At 45.3% G+C, this 17915-nt stretch overlaps 1 protein-coding gene across 3 annotated transcripts; it reads right to left on the bottom strand.

Moving 5' to 3' along the window:
* Positions 1-205: 205 nt before the first annotated feature.
* Positions 206-17804, bottom strand: msrb3 (methionine sulfoxide reductase B3). 3 transcript variants are annotated; one of them, XM_083692546.1, is made up of 7 exons: positions 17686-17800; positions 12335-12515; positions 9130-9238; positions 7939-8016; positions 6254-6282; positions 1936-2033; positions 206-1646 (listed from the first exon to the last, which is right to left on the bottom strand). In XM_083692546.1, the coding sequence occupies exons 2-7, from the start codon at positions 12423-12425 to the stop codon at positions 1437-1439; spliced, it is 615 nt and encodes a 204-aa protein (XP_083548672.1). In that variant the 5' UTR covers positions 12426-12515; positions 17686-17800; the 3' UTR covers positions 206-1436. The 3 variants fall into 3 exon arrangements, with proteins under 3 accessions (XP_083548672.1, XP_083548671.1, XP_083548673.1); XM_083692545.1 differs by lacking the exon at positions 12335-12515 and adding an exon at positions 13609-13789 and having other exon boundaries at positions 17686-17798; XM_083692547.1 differs by lacking the exon at positions 12335-12515 and having other exon boundaries at positions 17686-17804.
* Positions 17805-17915: the final 111 nt, after the last annotated feature.

The following is a 17915-nucleotide window of genomic DNA, read 5'->3' as shown; positions in this document are numbered from 1 at the left end:
TAATGTATCCTTGAGAGGGCCACAAAATGGGGCACATGTTGACCACTTGGTGTGATGGCTGATAATCTATCTATCTATAGTATCTATCGATTCATCCACAGTATCTATCGATCCATCCATCTATCTGCCTGTCTATCTAAAGTGGAAGGGTTGCTGAAACAAACATACCTGCCAGGAATCAGGAGCAAAATAAATAATAATAATCTGACCTCTATGGTTTAATTGACAAAAATACAATTCACAGCATTTTAATCACAACATCCAAATAACATCAAGTTTCAAGTTTTATTTAATAAATCTTCAACAACTTTTTCTCTTTTTTTCCCCCAATACAGTCTGTGAATCAAAATCCAGAAAAATATTCAACTCTTACACGCAAGAAGCACGAAAGAGCAGGGAGCGAAAAAAAGCACCTTTAAAAAGCCAGGCTACATTTTGTGTTCAGACTAAACATTTGTCATCTGTTACGTTTTATTTGAAAGAATGCTTTGTTCTCGGCTTGATGCTTATTTTACAGCTCACAGGAGCACTTGCATAGCGCTTTCCTTAAACCATCAACCCCTCAGTATCAAATATCACTTCAAAAATAACACATTGTTCAGAGAAAGTACACATATATAATTCACTTCCAAGCAAAGGGCTTTCAATACATTCTATGGAGAAAATAAAACAGTTCATAATATAGACTTATATTATCAAAACCTCTGTTATATATGTTCTAGAGTAACATGAGCAATCTGATACTGCATCCACATTACATGGTGCATTCAAGTGCTCCTCTGAAACTCAGAGCTTCCCACCAAGATTTAGCAGGATTTTGCATAGGTCACCAGCTAATTCTGAGATAGCTCCGATTGGGAAACTCGGAATTGTCAGAGGTTGGCGAGTCAGACATTTCAGAGTTTGTGAGTTCTGATAAGCACCTGAATGCAGCATGAGACCTCAGATCCTGGTCTATTGTGCAGACCAGGGAGGACATTAAGGCAAGCTGTCATTCCTAGGGTGTCTGGGCAGCTTCGGCCATGGCCACATAACGGAACTGATGAGTATTTGAGCTGACTATTTAGGCCTGTGTTACCTCAAATGTGGGAATTCTCTGGCTGATATATTGCGAGTATGGAAGTATTTGGTCTGTCTCTGGAGTCTAGGGTCTAGTTTTCGCCGTGACCTCCGATCTATAACTAGGTCAAAGTAACATGGCAGAAATGTTTAACTATCCTACTTTATGACATCACTGATATCTTGGTAACACTTTATTTGGATAGTCCATCTATAGACGCTCTACAAACCATCAGCAGACGTACAGTAACCTCTCAAATGCATCTTCAGGGGAGGAGGGGGTGTATTTTTCAAACATTTTCAATCTGGGTCCTGAGTTTGGATATGGAGTGACCATGATGGCTGGGTTACTGCCTGGGGTCTGTCCAGCATCACACTCAGAGCTCCGACTTCCCCCCACTCGCAGAGCTGCCGGCGGCCCCGGCCCCGTCTTTGGGTGGGCTGGAGGCGGAGGCGGAGGCGGAGGCGGTGGCGGTGGCGGTGGCAGCATCCTTGGACTGGAAACCCAGCGAGGCAGAGTTGATGCAGTAACGTTTCCCTGTTGGTCGGGGTCCGTCATCAAACAGGTGCCCCAGGTGGGACCCACACTGGAACACACAAGAGGAGGGGTTACTCTTCTTATTCTCACCGTTTGTCTTTCTATGCAAATAAACAAATCTGTCATCTGTCTTTTTTGTGCAAATACATCAAATAAAACTAAAACAACATGGTTTGCCTAGCTTTCTCTATATGGTAATGGTATCAATCACACACGATTCATACCATTCCTCATTCCGTTCCATACATTACAATGAGCCCACCCTGGGTTTTTCTCCACTGATAGACATACCACAGTCTACACTTACCAGAACGGGGGGATGGAGCCAAAGATCTTACCTGGCTACATGTGGTCTCAACTCTGTGCATCCCATGGGAGTAGTCATCTGTCACAGTGATGGACTCCTCTTTGACCAGGTCGGAGAACGAGGGCCATCCTGCCAAGTGGATTCATAATCGTATTATTAGAGCTTATTATGACCCTCAACTGTTGCCTTGGTTACAGGGGAGCGACCGAGGACACATGCTGGGCTGCAAACCAATGTTGAATTTTCTAATTGGTTACGTTTGGTTAGGGTTAAGGGTTTGGTTAAGGTTAGGGTGGGAATTCATGGTTTGCAGGCCCAACATGTCCCTTTGTAACAGAGCAGGTTATTTTTTTATCCTTTTTTCCCATCACTTTCCAGTATAAACTTAGCATTCTGTGGTGTCTGGTATGATGTATACCATATTACATTATCAGAAAAAAGTATTGGAAATAAGTGGTGTAATCATGTCATCAGAAATCCCTCCAAAAAACATGTAGTCGACTATACCCCATAAACAATGTCATTTTCTGAGGAAAAAAAGGCGGTTAAGTGTTATATCCAAACAGGTCAAGCTGACAGGGCTATGGAGAGGGACTTGTTCCAGAGGAAAGACTGGCCTGGCTGTGATGTTGTTGGCTGCCTTGTGCCTCTCTAACTCCTCAGCCTATCCAGCTGTAAGCCTGAACTGCTGTGCATAAATGACTCTGTGCGCTATTTTTAGTGTTTCGACTTTGTGTGATTGTGTCTCTGATAGCTGAAATAGTATGAGTTGTGAATGTGAATAGTGTGTGTGTGTGTGTGTGTGTGTGTGTGTGTGTGTGTGTGTGTGTGTGTGTGTGTGTGTTCTCAGTGAGAGGATTCCCCCACTACTCCTTGGCTGCATCCCCACTCTCTCAGCAGCAGCCAGTCTCTGGGACAAGTTTCTCTTTATCTTTGGCTGCCAAGCCAGCGCTAAATGTTTATTTTTCTAGTTCATTCCAGCTAGACGCTCAGTTTCACCCCCCTCTGACTTCCCTTTCATTTCTTAAGGAGACTCCTGCCTACCTCATAATTGAAGAGTGGTGTAACGGGGAGACTATTAAACCAAAAACATCTTTCAATGAGCTGAAGATTCAGAGTCTCTGTAAATATGTTTGTCTCGGCACGCGGAGGAAGATAGTGCCCCCTATTGTTGTGCAGTTAAAGTATTGATTATTCCGTCTCAAGGTCCTCAACCTTTTTTCCCCACCTCCCAAATTTTGAATTAGATCACAGTATAACAACTAGACATTATTTAAACTTTAGATGGCGAATTAAAACCTGTCTTTTAAAAAAATAATAATGTAATTTTCAAGATTTCATCTGCATCTTTTACCCTATCATTGTTCATTCTGAGCATACAGTGTCTTCATTTTCGACAACTTCATACCCATAGACATGATACTGTTTCCAAAGAGCTAGATAGGCCAAATAAAAAGTCAAAGGTAATCCACTGGGTTCCTAGTTATCTCCCCCCTCCTCCCCCCTCCCCTCTCTCTCTGTATCTGCTTTTCCATACGCTGTTGGTCTGGAGGATTTCTGTCCCATAAAAGCGGTTGAGGGAACAGCGTCTACAGGGCGGCAGAGTCTCCTCATGGGTGGTCCCCCCCTGTTCACGGCTCCCTAGGTAGGCCAGAGCCAGAGGCTGTCTCCCTCCGTCTGTCACTCTGCTGCCTTCAGTCAACCTGGGGCTGGGGCCCACTCTGATCCCCACTGCAGACATCAGAGGAGGCTGGTGGAAGCAGAAATCAGAGGACAGGCTCACTGTAATGCATGGGATGGAATCAGGAATGGTATCAACTCTCATTCCATTCATTACAATGAACCCGTCCTCCTTATTTCTACCTCCACTAGCCTCCAGTGGCAGACATGCTCTCAGTGCCTTACGAAGGCTACCTGTTGGCTGAAACGTTGTTTTTTTGGTGGAATAATGCACTTTGAAAGCAGCACACAAAAGGCAAAAGATACCAAAAAATAATAATAATCAACTTAACATGAACATATTCTGACGGAATGGCCCCTCCCCCCCTTCTTCCCTTCTCCTCCGTATTCCCTACAGCTAAGCTAGCTTCATTCAAAACACACGCAAAACTAAAACTATTTATAAAACAAAGTGAGGGGGGGGCAAGGCGCTCAAAAATAAACAACCACACAGTTTCCACCTCCTTGGTTTTATCCTGCCTTTCACCCCAAGTTCAATAACCAACAGCATGTTACTCGTTAATTGCTAAACAGTACCGTACTGGTAATTCTAGAGGCTTTTTCCTTTCCGCAACCCAGACATGAGACCCTGATGGTATAGACCATGTGCAGAATACTAACAGAGGCTTAATGGGGGGGGGGGGGGGGGTATTGCAGCTGTTTATCAGTTTTAATATACACCATGACAAAAGCCGCAACAGCAGATACCATCAGATACCTGAGACAGATACGTTTAAAAGGTGAGATTTACATGTTTCAGCTGATCCACTGGGGAGATCATATCTGTGGTGAAAAACAGAAGTCGATGCTAGACCCAGCTCCCTGTGGTACAACAAGCAGATCCACCCCATCCCCACATCTCCACCTCCACCCGCCTCCCTAAGAAAAAACCATAGGCCTTCGCAGTCTACCCCTGCCCTCCCTCTCCCCCTCTCCACCCCCCCCTCCCCCAGTTTGGGAGGGGACGGTTGGCCACAACTACAAAGCCATGAAATTCCACTCAAACACAGGAAGCTCTCGGGGGAATATCAGAATCCTATGACTCAGAGCAGGAGAATCCCAGTGGGTCATTACAACGCTGATCTAATGGAGCTTTATCACCAGGCTAGTGCCCAAGTGAATGAAGCAGTGGAGGGGAGATCTAACCAAACAGGAAATTGAGTATATATGAGCGCTGGTTGTTTCAGAGTGAGGCGAGCAGCCAGGGGTACTGTACTTGACTTGATTTGACGGTTGTTTCCCATCTGCTGCTTGCCGCTGGAGCTGAGAACAGACATGAGAGACTCGGTGCGAAGTGAAATCGCTGTTATTCTGCAACGGTCTAGATGTTCAGAGTGCTCTGCGAAAATAAACATTGGGCCGAGAGCCCTTTTGTGTGAGTAAAGTAGTCGTTTTTTTGAGAATCTGTAAGTTCTGGAAGATTTGCTGATTTGAGGTTTAACACTTTTATCGTTGTTGTTGACGTCGTCGTCCCCCGCCAAAGAAAACAACAACTACAACAACTGAGTTGTGGTTTAAAACCACACAACATGCCTCTCTGTCTCCCCCTGTTGATCCTGTCAGCCTAATAATCACCAGATGCATCTCCGATCCAAGACCAAGCCTGCTTGCTTCTATTTCAGAGGGTCTTCACAGTGAAACTCTACTCTCGAGACCTGTTTGTGGTGTAGAAGTGAAATGGTAGTCTGCCACATGGATGGTAGGGTCTGTCACATGGGGGGGCAAACATTTAATTTGAGATCTAGGATCAGCTTACCCTCCCTGAATCCTTAAACACGAGAAACTGGTCCAAGATCAGCGCTTCCACCCTACTCCTAGCCCTCAAAAACTGAACTGGACCAAACTGTGAACCTCTGTCTCAGATACAGCAGGCTCATTTGATGCCTTTTCAGGAACCTATCTAGGGCATATTCTTTACATTCATTATATTTCCTCAGGAACAAACACAGTCCATCACTTACTTCATAAAGGTATTTCCTAATTGCATCCAAAGACAAATTGTGGTCCAAGAGTCCACAATTAAGAGCCAAAAAATTCCTCCTGGATTAGGAAATACTAGAACCCACATGTATACAGCCAATAAATTAATCGCAGAATTCCAGATAGCGTTCATTAAAACTATACTCTCTGGAAATATTTGAATCTTCTTAAGTCATCCAGTTATTTCACATGTTGGTGGTGTAATTCACAAAGATTAATAGTCATGAAGGACTCTTTTTTTTCTTCTTCCCTTTTCTTTTTTTACTCTTAGTTCTTAGAAGCCATTGGACAGCCCGCTGAGTACACACTCGTCCTTGCAGTCAACCATAAAGGGGGGGGGCGGTGAGGTCAAGCTCTCGATTCACTGGTGTAAAAAAAGCGATAAAAACCTGTGAGAGACAAGACTGTACTCTCTAATCTTCAGCTCATGTTGATGTGTGACCTTGGCAGACATATATTATGTCGAGTGAAACTAGCCCGCGCTCCCATTAAAATTGATAAAGCAAGTGCACTGATAAAAAAATAAAATAAAAAATTAAAATAAAAACCTGACTCAAAGCTCAACATTGCCTTGACTTGGGAGTTGTTAGTGCTGTATGAAGTAATGGGTGATTGATGTAATATTCTTATTTCAAACATACTGTACGTACCTGATCCCGAGTCAAACTTTGTTTCTGACCTGCAAAGGGAAAATAGCACATGGAAAAAGTGCAATAACAAGTATATTGTCTCTTTCTCTAACTTTCATGTGACAAAATTATTTAGTTTCAAGTGACAAATGATGATCAACAGGTTTGTCTGATGGTGTTGTGAAGGGAAGGGAAAGGAGCAGGGCAGAGGAGGGAGGCTGGTGGAGGTAGAAATCGGAGGACGGGCTCTTTGCAATGTACGGAATGGAATGAGACATAGTGAGTTTGATATGGTCCTCTGTGGCTCAGTCGGTAGAGCATGGCGCTAACAACGCTTAGGTTGTGGGTTTGATTCCTGCTGGGACCATATATACTGAAAAATGTATGCACTCACTGCAATGTAAGTCGCTTTGGATAAAAGTGTCAGCTAAATGGCATATATTATTATTATATCATTCCTCATTCTATTCCCTGCATTACAATGAACCCGTCCTCCGATAGGGTCAGGCTGCTTAAATCCTGCCTGGATACAGTACTACAACACAACCTCAGTTAGACAGTCTCTCACAGACTACTACAAATCCAACTCAACCCAGCTCCCCAACCCCACCAAGTGCACAACAACCAGGCAGGCACTCTGTGTGCTCTGGGAGCGATGGGGGGGGGGGGGTCTTCTTCCACCCATCTCCTGTGGGAACACTGTGTCTGAGATATGGGCTAACTCTGGCTGTAAATTCAACCCCCTTTGAAGCTCTCCATCAAGCTGTGGGAAAATGGCGACCTGGTAATCGCTCCCGAGATGGGTCTGACGTCCTGTCAGGTAGCATTAACCTTTGCGGGGCTCTGTCAGGCGGGCCGCGGCCGAGCCGCGTGGAGACCTCTCTTGAACCAATTAGAGAAAGACTGCGAGGGGGACAGTGGCTCCGAGCAACGGGCTAGCTAGAGTTATGCTTGGCTAGGTTAGCTAACGCACCAATCATAAGACTACGTTCGGCCAGCTAATGCACCAATCATAAGACTACGCTCGGCCAGCTAATGCACCAATCATAAGACTATGCTCGGCCAGCTAACGCACCAATCGTAGAGGGAGGAAGCTGGGCTGTCAGGGGTGAGGTGGGGAGGATGGGCTCATTTTTACCAGTGGAGGCTGGTGGAGGGAGAAATCGGAAAAGACAGGCTCGTTGGAATGCATGGAATGGAATGAGGAATGGTGTTCCGTTCCATGCCCTTGTGTTTGATGCCATTCCCATTCCGTTCCATGCATTACAATGAGCCCATCCTCCAATTTCTACCTCCACCAGCCTCCCCTGATATCTACCATCCCCTTCTGGAGCAGAGAGAGTTGGGCCTTTTCTCAACTGTTAGAAACTTGAATCCTTGCGGCCTCTCCTCGCGTTTCTGTCAATCCCACTGTCACTCATGTGGGACATTCAGGGGGGTTAGATTGAACATGTCGAGGAGGGAAATGGAGGATTTAGAGAAATGCTGAGGTCATAACAAGGAGTACATTAGCATAACTTTTTGGAACACATTTTACTTCTAGGACTTCAGACTAACTGGACAGGGTCGACCATCATGCAAGCCAATACACAATCTGAAGAAAAATAGACAAATCGCTATTCACCTCAATTTCACTGCTGTTAGTAGAAACGGTTTTTTCTATAGCACAACGAACAACACACACACACACACAGTTCTAAGCTTACTTGAACAAAGGGGAGTTGCAGACGACACATGTGTACGTGCCCTCTTCTTTATGGTCAGTGAACTCTCCTCTAAAGGCACTGTAGAGAGAGGTAGAGAGAGAGAGAGAGAGGGGGGTCAATAGTTAGTCCACCTTTAAGTTAGTCTTTAAATGGGTCATCGTTAACTGAAAATGTCTTCCCATAGTAGTAGTATTACTGTACATTGTTATTACAATGTTATTCCCTTTGTATAAGGTAACACTTTACTTGAAGTATTGTTCTTGACAGTGTCGTAAGTGCTTCATAAAGAGTTAATACACATGCCAGAAACAGTGGTATTACACTGGTATAAGAGTGAGTACTTAAATTGAACTTAAAACCAAACTCTCTCGGACTGACGTCAGTTTGACTCAAGTCAACAGCATAAGCATCCGTGCTCATAACAAAAGTTGTGTGTCTAAAACAGGATTTCGGTCAGCAGGGCCGCAAAAATGGCATCAGAGATAAATCTGGAGGGGAAGTCACCCACTGTGAACAGCCAGAGCCCACAATATAAACTAACGCCACCAGCTTTTAGTAGCTTGGCAACGGGGTTAGGAGGGGGCTGGGGCCACAGGCTTCTGGCTGGCAAGGCACCCCAATAGGAGGCACACCCAACTCCTGGTGTACTCTGCTCTGAAGGCCTTGTGTCTTAGACTCCACCACCACACAGGGACAGTTATTGGGCATTTTTTACATTCCTTCCGCAAATGAGCCGATAAATACTTTCCCCACGTGTGCATTGCCAGGGAGGAGGGAGGGAGGAGGGAGGGAGGGAGGGATGCATGGATGGAGTCACTGAGTTCCTTCTTATTTTCAGAAAACAACTTTTTTTTTTTTTTGCCCCTATCGGCTACCTCACGGTCACTTCTGGGCGTTTAGGATAAGTCATCCAGGCTTTAAGATCAGTCTGACAGAGGAATGTTGCAGAAAAATGTTGGAACTTGAATGAGCAGCAAAATAACACGGAACATTGGGGAAAAAAACTGACTAGGAAGCAAATCAATATACAAAAAAGGATGTTGTTATATTGTTGTCACAGTCCCCAAATTCAAATAACCTACTTTTCGTTTTGTTAAAGCATTAGTGATTGTACTGTTCTAATGTATAATCTTAAAACATCTCAATGTCTTCTAATGTCTTAGGGGGCAGGGGGAGGAGGGGGGTTCCTACCTCTCTGTGCCTCTCTCCTGAGTGACATGAAACTGCATGGGTGAGAGGCGTTTCCTCAGCTCGTCCTGAGAGAACGCCACGGGCCACGTCTTCTTGGTGCGGCATGTTCCTAAAGGAGAGAGGGGTGAGGGGGGCGGGGGAGGCAGGGCGGAGGGGGGAGACAGAGTCAGTGTCTTGGCCCATTGCTGAGTTTAGGAGGGGGGGGGGGGGTTCAAGGTAGGGGGTGCTGTTACCCTTTCTGTGGCCTGACCCCTGTTACTGGTCCCTCATCACACTGCAGGTCTAAGCTCCGCCCAGTGTAGGTCTAAGCACCATGCTCAGGCACTTCACTCATGGGGGCGACTAAGGGAACATGTTCGACCTCCATACCATTAACCATAACCTTAAACCTCACCCTATCTAAATCCTTAACCCTAACCAAAGTTTAACCAATTCGGAAATTCATCATCGGTTTGCAGGTCGGCATGTCTCCTTAGTCTTCCCCCACTTACCTCACATTAGGGGCTCCAGACAAGGATCAACACAGGGTCTTTGGACTAACTTCAGATTTATGATTCTATATAATTGTGTACATTCATTACTTTGTAAGCAATTTCGAATTTCACACCATGTTGGTGGGTTTGAAGATTTGTGCTCAACATTTACTTTCTTTACCAATGGTCAAATATTTGTTTTTAGTTGTTTTTTTGTGTGTAAATACACACAAACAAACACATCAATTGATTATTGCCTGGAACCAAGTATTCATTTGCAATGATCATCACTTTTCTACAGCTTGCGTGTCTGTGCGAGGGGGGGTCAAGATGTGCTACAGCCAAAGCATGTCATTGGGCAGACCACACGTCCACAGGCCGGCATCTCAAACACTGGAGTCTGAGTGACTTCAATCTGTCTTCAAACATCAGATCACTTGAGGCCTTTGTAGAGGCACATAAAGGTCATGGACACTCAAACAGCGCAATTGGTTGTGCACCCTCTTCCTTGATAGGCAGTCTACTGTGAAGAATTATGGTGGTCAGTGATTGTTATGATGGTGCATAAAGTAATATTCCATTAGAAAAAACGAATCTAGTCTATGCAGTTATGGGGGGGGGGGGGAAGATGGGGCTAGTTTCCTTTGTTTGATATTTATTTTGAATAGAGACACGCGCCCAGACCTCGTTGACAAAATGTCCTCTTTGAAATGACTCTGAACCAGCCAGCTCTAATTATGGACTTACAATAAGAAATAAACATGTCTGACAAAAATATGTTGTTCCTAATATAGAAGTGCAGTGGTACAAAAAGGGCCAATTGTACTGCCAGTGTTGGGGGGTGGGGGGGGGGCAGATGTCCATCTGTATGCCATTTACTTAAGGAGACGCGACTGCAGTCTTAAATTACAGGGAATTGGATTGCAATTTCCTAACATTGTATGCTTTTGCCTTCACTTTCCCTCTGCTCTCGGCCATTGATCGTTACTGCCTTCTTCATTAAGGAAATCACGGCTGAGCCATTATTTTGGTGCCGACCGACTCGGCCATATTGTTTCTTTAAGGATGTACTTGTTTTCCTTTTTCGCCGGGACTTTCCCAGCTCAGACCCTGGCGGTGAGGTCGTTGGTTGGGGTTGGGGGGGGGCTCTCTTCTTCTCTCATGTCGACTATGTGGAGAATTCCCCCCAAAAAGATTGAAACCATGTGAATGGAGTAAATAATGGGGACTTTAAAGGCCTCGCCGGTGAATGGACTCCATTGATGCCCTTGCTCCGTCCCGTGGGTAGAAAGTTACTTTTGACACACAAGGGGCTGGGATAGGAGAGGAGAGGGTGGGGGAGGGGGGGGGCTCGCAGGAATGAAGGTGGTTTGCAGGACAGGAGTCCTGCCTGCTACACTCCATCGTCACATTCTCTTTCTTTCTTTCTTTCTTTCTTTCTTTCTTTCTTCTTGGGGAAATGGTGTAGCCTAGCCTAGCTTAAGAGAGGGAAACAGTTCTGTGTTTCCTTTGTCTTTGGAGAGGCACTGAAGCAGCATTCACTGAGGTTCTGGTCCTATGTGCCCTGTACCATCGCCTGCACAGTATTTGGCTTTGGTGCACTCAGAGGTCACCTTCCAAATTAGCACATTTTTCCGACATCCTGGCTTTTCAACCTCAAGTGTAAATATTGTTTCCTAATTGTAAGCAAGGTTTGTTCTCTGCTACCCCCTTTTGCTTATTTTAACTTGTCAAACTTATGGCTTTCTCTCCCTGACCTTCTTTTTATCTCGCTCTCCCTCCCTCTCTTGCTTGAGGTGGTTCTCCTGACCCAATCAACTTCTCTGTTGAGCCAGACTGAGCTTAAGTGTGGTATTTCATCAAAGACAGTGAGTGAACGTTGCATTAGGCATTGTGGCCACCACTGTTGAATTAATAACACTATGCAAGAACGTCAGGACGGTCCCAGATTGATCAACCTCAAACTTGTTTAAATAGTGAACTAGTTGTCCAGAAATACTTTAGAAAACCTCAAACAGCATAGATGCACATGACTGATGTGAGGATGACATTATGATGCTGCTTTCTGGACGTCTAAAACACAAATCTTTCTAGATAACAAAGTGGACATTAGTAAAGCAAAAACAGTAGTTTAACCACACGGTAAACATGCAAGATTAAAGGAAGGCCAGCAGTGAGTTATTTGTTATTCCTTGAGCAACTGAAATAGCAGTTAGAAGGCATGTAGATGAGCTGAAGGAGCGTAGCGGAACGTGAAGAGAAGGGTTGCCTGCTGCAGAAAAACACACTTTACCACAAACACCGACAATAAGGAAACACCTTCAACCATTTTAGATTAAATACATTTGTCTCAGTATTTTTATCTCTATGTCACCATGTAAGGATTATTACATTGAAATACTACAATCGTGATTTTAGGGTTAGCATCAAGCATGCTCCTATATGTCTCAACAGCAAAATAGTAGGTCAGACCCAGTAGCATATAGGCTATTACAACAAAACTAACAACAACAAAAAAAACTACCCTGCTTCTGTACATTCACTGAGGTGGTTGTGGGACCAAAACACTGCTATTCTGCTTAAGTTTTTCTGCAGGAGACAAAATTATCACACACACACCCTTTGTTTAAAAAACACACACACACACAGAGGAGAGCAGTGTGTTAGCGCTGAAAGAGGCAGGGTAGGACAGGGCAGGGCAGCACACAGCAGGCACACAGCACCCAGTCGACCTGAGGGGAGGCCGCAGGCCTTCTTATTCACTGGCTTCAGAGCTACAGGCTGGCTCTTGGTAATCAGGTGCAGCAGATTGAACCCCGACATGGCTGCTGGAGAGAGAGAGGAGGAGGAGAGAGACGCCCAACAGCCTAACCGCCCGCAAAAACACCCCAGGGAGGGGCTACGCCGTTCAGGCTGAAAAGAGGGGCAGGCAGAGGGAGAGAAACAACACAATGAAAGGTCAACCACAGTACAATGTTATGTTAGACAGACACACATGCCCATAATAGTCGAGGTCAGCTGGCCACCATGTCGCCCTGGCTTTCATGCAGGGTTTGGTTGGTATGACGATGGTTAAATACCAATCAGGACAGAGAATGGACACAGAGACACAGAGCCCGCGATGACTGTGGTCGCGAGTGTGACCTACTGAGGATCAGTCAAAGATTATTCACAGATTATTCACAATGAGGACAGCGTGTTGTGCATGGTTACCTTTAGGCCTGTTTGGAAGGGTTTTGTAAATTGATCGATGTGACACTGAAAATCACTCCTGTACCTCACCTTGCGGTGCGTCCTAGTGTAAAAGCAGTAATGACACGTTTAACGTAAGGCCCCGACACAGGCTAATGTTTCATGATGGAAAATGACACTCCAGTGATTGCGCAAGAAGCTACACTGAGCTAAGCACATGCGTGTACTCAGCTCAAAGCCTTTGGCATAAACCACCACCACCCTTTTCAATGCAGTGGCTGTAGCACAGAGGGGACTAGGAGTGTGATGAGGCAGACAAAAACTATACTGTCTACCCCTACCCTATTCTCCCCCTACCCCTACCCCTACCCTATTCTCCCCCTACCCCTACCCCTACCCCTACCCCATTCAGCCCCTACCTCACTCCCCCTACCCCATTCTCCACCTAGCCCATTCTCCCCCTACCCCTACCCCATTCAGCCCCTACCCCAACCCCATTCTCACCCTACCCCTACCCCATTCTCCACCTACCCCATTAAGCCCTGACCCCATTCCGCCCCTACCCCTCCCCCATTCAGCCCCTACCCCCTACAGCCCCTACCTTATTCTCCCCTTACCCCATTCAGCCCCTAGCCCAACCTCATTCAGCCCCTACCCCTACCCCTACCTCACTCTCCCCCTACCTCATTCAGCCCCTACCCCTACCCCATTCTCCCCCACCCCTACCCCAACCCCTACCCCATTCTCCCCCTTTCCCCTACCCCATCTTCCCCCTTCCCCTACCCCAGTCTCTACCAGGTGGTGGTTACTCTACCTATCAGAGTGGCAGGCAGAGCGAGGCGTGGGGCCAAGGCTGGGGCCAGGGTGCTCCTGCTCTGCCTCAAGCCCAGTTGTAGGGCCCAACAGCCTGCAACACGTCTGAGGAGGACAGCCATGGGACAGCCACACACTCAGAGACACAGAGAGAGAGAGAGAGAGAGAGGGAGAAGACCGAGCTAAGGGAGAGAGAGAGTGGGAGGAGAGGAGGGAGGTTGCGTCACTCTGCAGCCCAATAAGTAAGAGTGTGTGTGTCTATGTGTCTGTGTGTGTGAGTGTAGGGGGGGGTAGGTGCCACGCGTTTTAAGTCCTAGGACCTCAGTGTGTATCTGAGACGGCCTATGAAGCTAGCTGTGCTGACAGAGAGGTAGAGAGTCTTTGTGGAGGAATTGCAGTGTGTGTGGAGTGAGGTCCATCTAGTGGTGAAGCTGGCCATGTGATAAACAAGCAGGAGGTTTTTTTCCCGTGAGAGAGAGAGAGAGAGCGAGCGAGAGAGAGAGAGAGAGCGAGAGAGCGAAAGAAGAGAGAGAGGAGAAGCTACAGAAAAGTTAGTACAGACTAAGCAGCCTTGACATTTTCTGGTAGAAAAATGATTAAAATCTAGTCTATTGTATTATTAATTATTTATTAAGTATTATTACTTTTCTAAAAATCTATTAGATTAGATAACAATGCCTTCAGTGATCAAGGTATGGGCTCTTATTGAAATGTGCCAATTCAGTTTTTTGCCAATTACAGTGGTCATGATGATGATCAAGTTTAAGGGAGTGACCACACAGCTTAGTAACTGTGTTAACAGCACAACACATCCAGCTATACAGAGGGTGGAAATTCCATAGTTCCGTTGTTAAACTAATAACATTACCTACAGAAGACAATGGTTGACCTCACTTTTCTTGTCAGGACAAGGTCACATTTAGAATGTTGAACTCTGCTGTGTCTAATTGCAGTACCGAAATCAACCACAGGGTGGCAGAAGTAAAGAGTCAAATAAAACAACCTTGCTGCCCAAGCCCAAAGCCCAAAGTATTAAATGCCCATACTCTCTGCCACTGGGCCAACCCTTAGTCTACTATGGTTTTGCCATATTTCCTGACAGATTTCCTACGCCTAATTCTGATCAAATTGCATATTGCAAAAAAAAACCTTATTGCAGCTAAATTCAGGATAGGATTAGGTCAGGGCAGGCTTGAAAAGGTCATACCAGGTCACCAGCTTCAAGGCGACCAGACTGCCAGCCATGCTATATCAATCCATGCAGCTGAGCTACGCAGTGTGGCCCAACCTTATGAGGGTCATATTATTATAAATCGGTCTGGGTCTGGGTCAGTACACTCCACCGTAATTAGCTTAGAGTGCACACAAATCAATAGCTGATATGGATGGGGCTGAACACTTGTTTTGAGCATCATCAATTCACTGTAGGCTAAAATGTATGTGTAAAATGTGCTTGGGATTTGTAGTCTTGAGAACAGACACAAATACTGTCCCTAAAAATATCCTGTGGATTTGATATGTGGCAATTACTCAGCATTCAGGCTAAGCGGTTTGCAAACTGTCCAGTGTGCTTCTGAACTAAGTCTTCTTCAGTTCTAGTCGATTCCTCTGCAACGGTTCAATTACTGGCAGAAGCCACTCCCAAAAACTACTTCAATCCCAGTCCAAAATGACACCAAGGACCTAAAGCATGTCATGTGGCTGTAGAAGCTTTTCAGAGAAAGCTGGAGAAGCTGTCTTGGCAGTATAAGCTGGTACGTGATAAACACATTTAGCATGCTGACTTGGTATGACCTTATATAGCCATTTTAGCAAGACTAAAGATGAGTGCTCTGAAGAATAATAAACTGCAGAAAACTGTCCTCTGGATAGCAGAGGACCTTCACATCAGCAAGTTATAGGTTTATGACCCTTGGCGATTCTGTCTGCTCCTATCAGACACATTTAGGATTCCACCATACCCTCAAATGAGTGGAGGCTGTTTGAGGTAGAAATCGGAGGACAGGCTCATTGTAAAGCATGGAACGGAATGAGGAATGGTATCAAACACACGTGTCTCATACCATTCCATGCATTACAATGAGCCCGTCCTCGGATTTCTACCTCCACCAGCCTCCCCTGCCTCAAATACTGATGACAGTGGTGTTACGAATTCCAAAAACGTCTCATCCCAGTACCAGTTGATCAATAGAAATAATTAGCAAAGTACAGTTCGAATGTTTTAGACTATCAAAATAGAGCCTGGGATTGTGTGTTCACTTCACTGTTTGTACATAATTAGGGAAACAAACAGTGTATAGCTGTGAAATATATTTAAAACTACAATTTCAATATCATGGATAGTTAGTCCTTTCATCCAGAGCTCTATGTATTTGAGTGTGGTCACATTTCCCCAGGCCCCAACTCTCAACATTGTACCAAACTCTGTACCAGGAGTGCACCTTTAAGGGTTGAGCACGGCAAAGGACTTTTGATGCATTGGCAGCATTATAACTGCTCACAGCAGCAGGCAGTGTTCATTGTGCTGCTGGGTAGCCTTTGTTACTGACACAATGAACAGTAACAGCCGAGAGAGTGAACTACCCAGAGCCTCTTATGGGTAAGGCTAGAAGCCATGTACAACAATTAATCTATGACTAACCCCACACACCACCTACTCACTGTGTGTGTGTGTGTGTGTGTGTGTGTGTGTGTGTGTGTGTGTGTGTACAGCAGCTCACGTGCTGCATGTCCTGAATAATGACTGCATTCAAAATGTCAAGGCTACGTCATTAGTGATGATTTCATGAGGATATGGGGTTAACGTTTAAAGACAGGTTAAGACAGTAACAAACATGTAACAGTAACAGTCTGTGGCACTTTCATCTCCACGACTGGCTGGCCTGGTGTCTCCAATCAAGTGGGCAACCTCCAGTAGAGGCCAGTGAGAGTACAAATCGGAGGACGGGCTCATTGTAACGGAATGAGGAATGGTATCAAAACACATTCCTCATTCCATTCCATACATTACAGTGAGCCTGTCTTCCGATTTCTACCACCACCAGCCTCCCCTGGCAACCACATAGATACAGCAACACATCCCTACAGTGTGGTAACTCTGTAATTAACCTCACTAAAGTGACAGAATTGTATTAGCATGATGTTGCTTTGTAATTGAATAGTAATTCCTTATAGTATGTTACAATGTGTTAATACAACATTTTTACTACAGTCATTTCAGCATTACTACTTCAGGCACCTTGTGTGAGGCTACTACTTATTGGGTACAAGGCTACACTTGTTTATGAACAGATTATACAAATTGAGCTTCGACGGGACAATATTATCATTCCATTAGATGGGAACAGGCTAGCCTTGAATCACTGTGATAGGCCTAGGCTACTTTATAGGCTAATGGTGGTAGTATCACAAATCATGATTCAGGACTACGTCACACCCGAGGGAGTGAATTGCTTTAGTTTACAAACAAAACAAAAGACTGGAATAAAATGTACTCCTTTTCGTTCATCACCCTAATATTGATCTAATAACTATGCACATTCGAGATGATGATTCTTAAACAAAATACCATGCCTACCTTATGAGTGATTAGCCTACGTCACGGCAGGCGGACACATTAGTGCGCCACACTGGAATGCGATACGGTGGTCTCTTCTTCTGTGATAACGGTGAGCGTTACATTACATTCATGTGTTGCTGTATCCAATGACACTAGTTACCACGTTTGTTTAGGCAACGTTTGACACAATGTTAACCACCGCCGTCAATGTCCGGTAGCAAAGGCAACATGATTGCAGCGACAAACGCATGACTGTATGAACTGAATAAGCTATTTTTATCGGCAACCATTGTCATTGAATACTCCACCGCACTGGGCTCCAGCTAGCTCTCGCATGGGTCATGACACAAGGACATTTTGTGTTTGCCATTGATGGTGATCGCTCAACAAGCACTAATCGGAAAGCTCTAGAAACGTAGTGGCTATACTAACTACTTTTAACAGCCCTATCAGTAGCCTAAATGGCCTAAATTTCACAGCTATTAAATAGGATATGAATAAAAAAAAATGTGCACATACCTGTGAAAAGCAAAAGTGACAAGGTAGCGTAGATACTCAGATAACTAAGTGACAAGCAGGCAGTCCCCTGTCGGTGCATTTGCTGTCAACACAGGCGAGGACAACAACACTGCTCTGTCTGGGCACTTCTTAGGTAATGACGGGTGCATTGTGGGAGATTCCACTGCCACCGCTATCTCCAAATATGAGCAAGAGGCGAATCGGGTTGCGTGTGCTCAGCCGGATCCGGC

The sequence above is a fragment of the Argentina silus genome (genome assembly GCF_951799395.1).
Source record: "Argentina silus genome assembly, chromosome: 20".
NCBI lineage: Eukaryota > Metazoa > Chordata > Actinopteri > Argentiniformes > Argentinidae > Argentina > Argentina silus.
Note: the sequence above shows the minus strand (reverse complement) of the source record. Positions and strands in the feature narration are given on the sequence as shown.

Excerpts from the sequence above, each read along its gene's own strand:
- msrb3 (XM_083692545.1), bottom strand. The coding sequence starts at position 13,729 with ATGGCTGTCCTCCTCAGACGTGTTGCAGGCTGTTGGGCCCTACAACTG. Across the intron at positions 6,283-7,938 it reads TGCAACTCCCCTTTGTTCAA|GTCAGAAACAAAGTTTGACT; the intron begins GTAAGCTTAGAA and ends TTCCCTTTGCAG. Across the intron at positions 1,647-1,935 it reads TTGAGACCACATGTAGCCAG|TGTGGGTCCCACCTGGGGCA; the intron begins GTAAGATCTTTG and ends TGTGTGTTCCAG.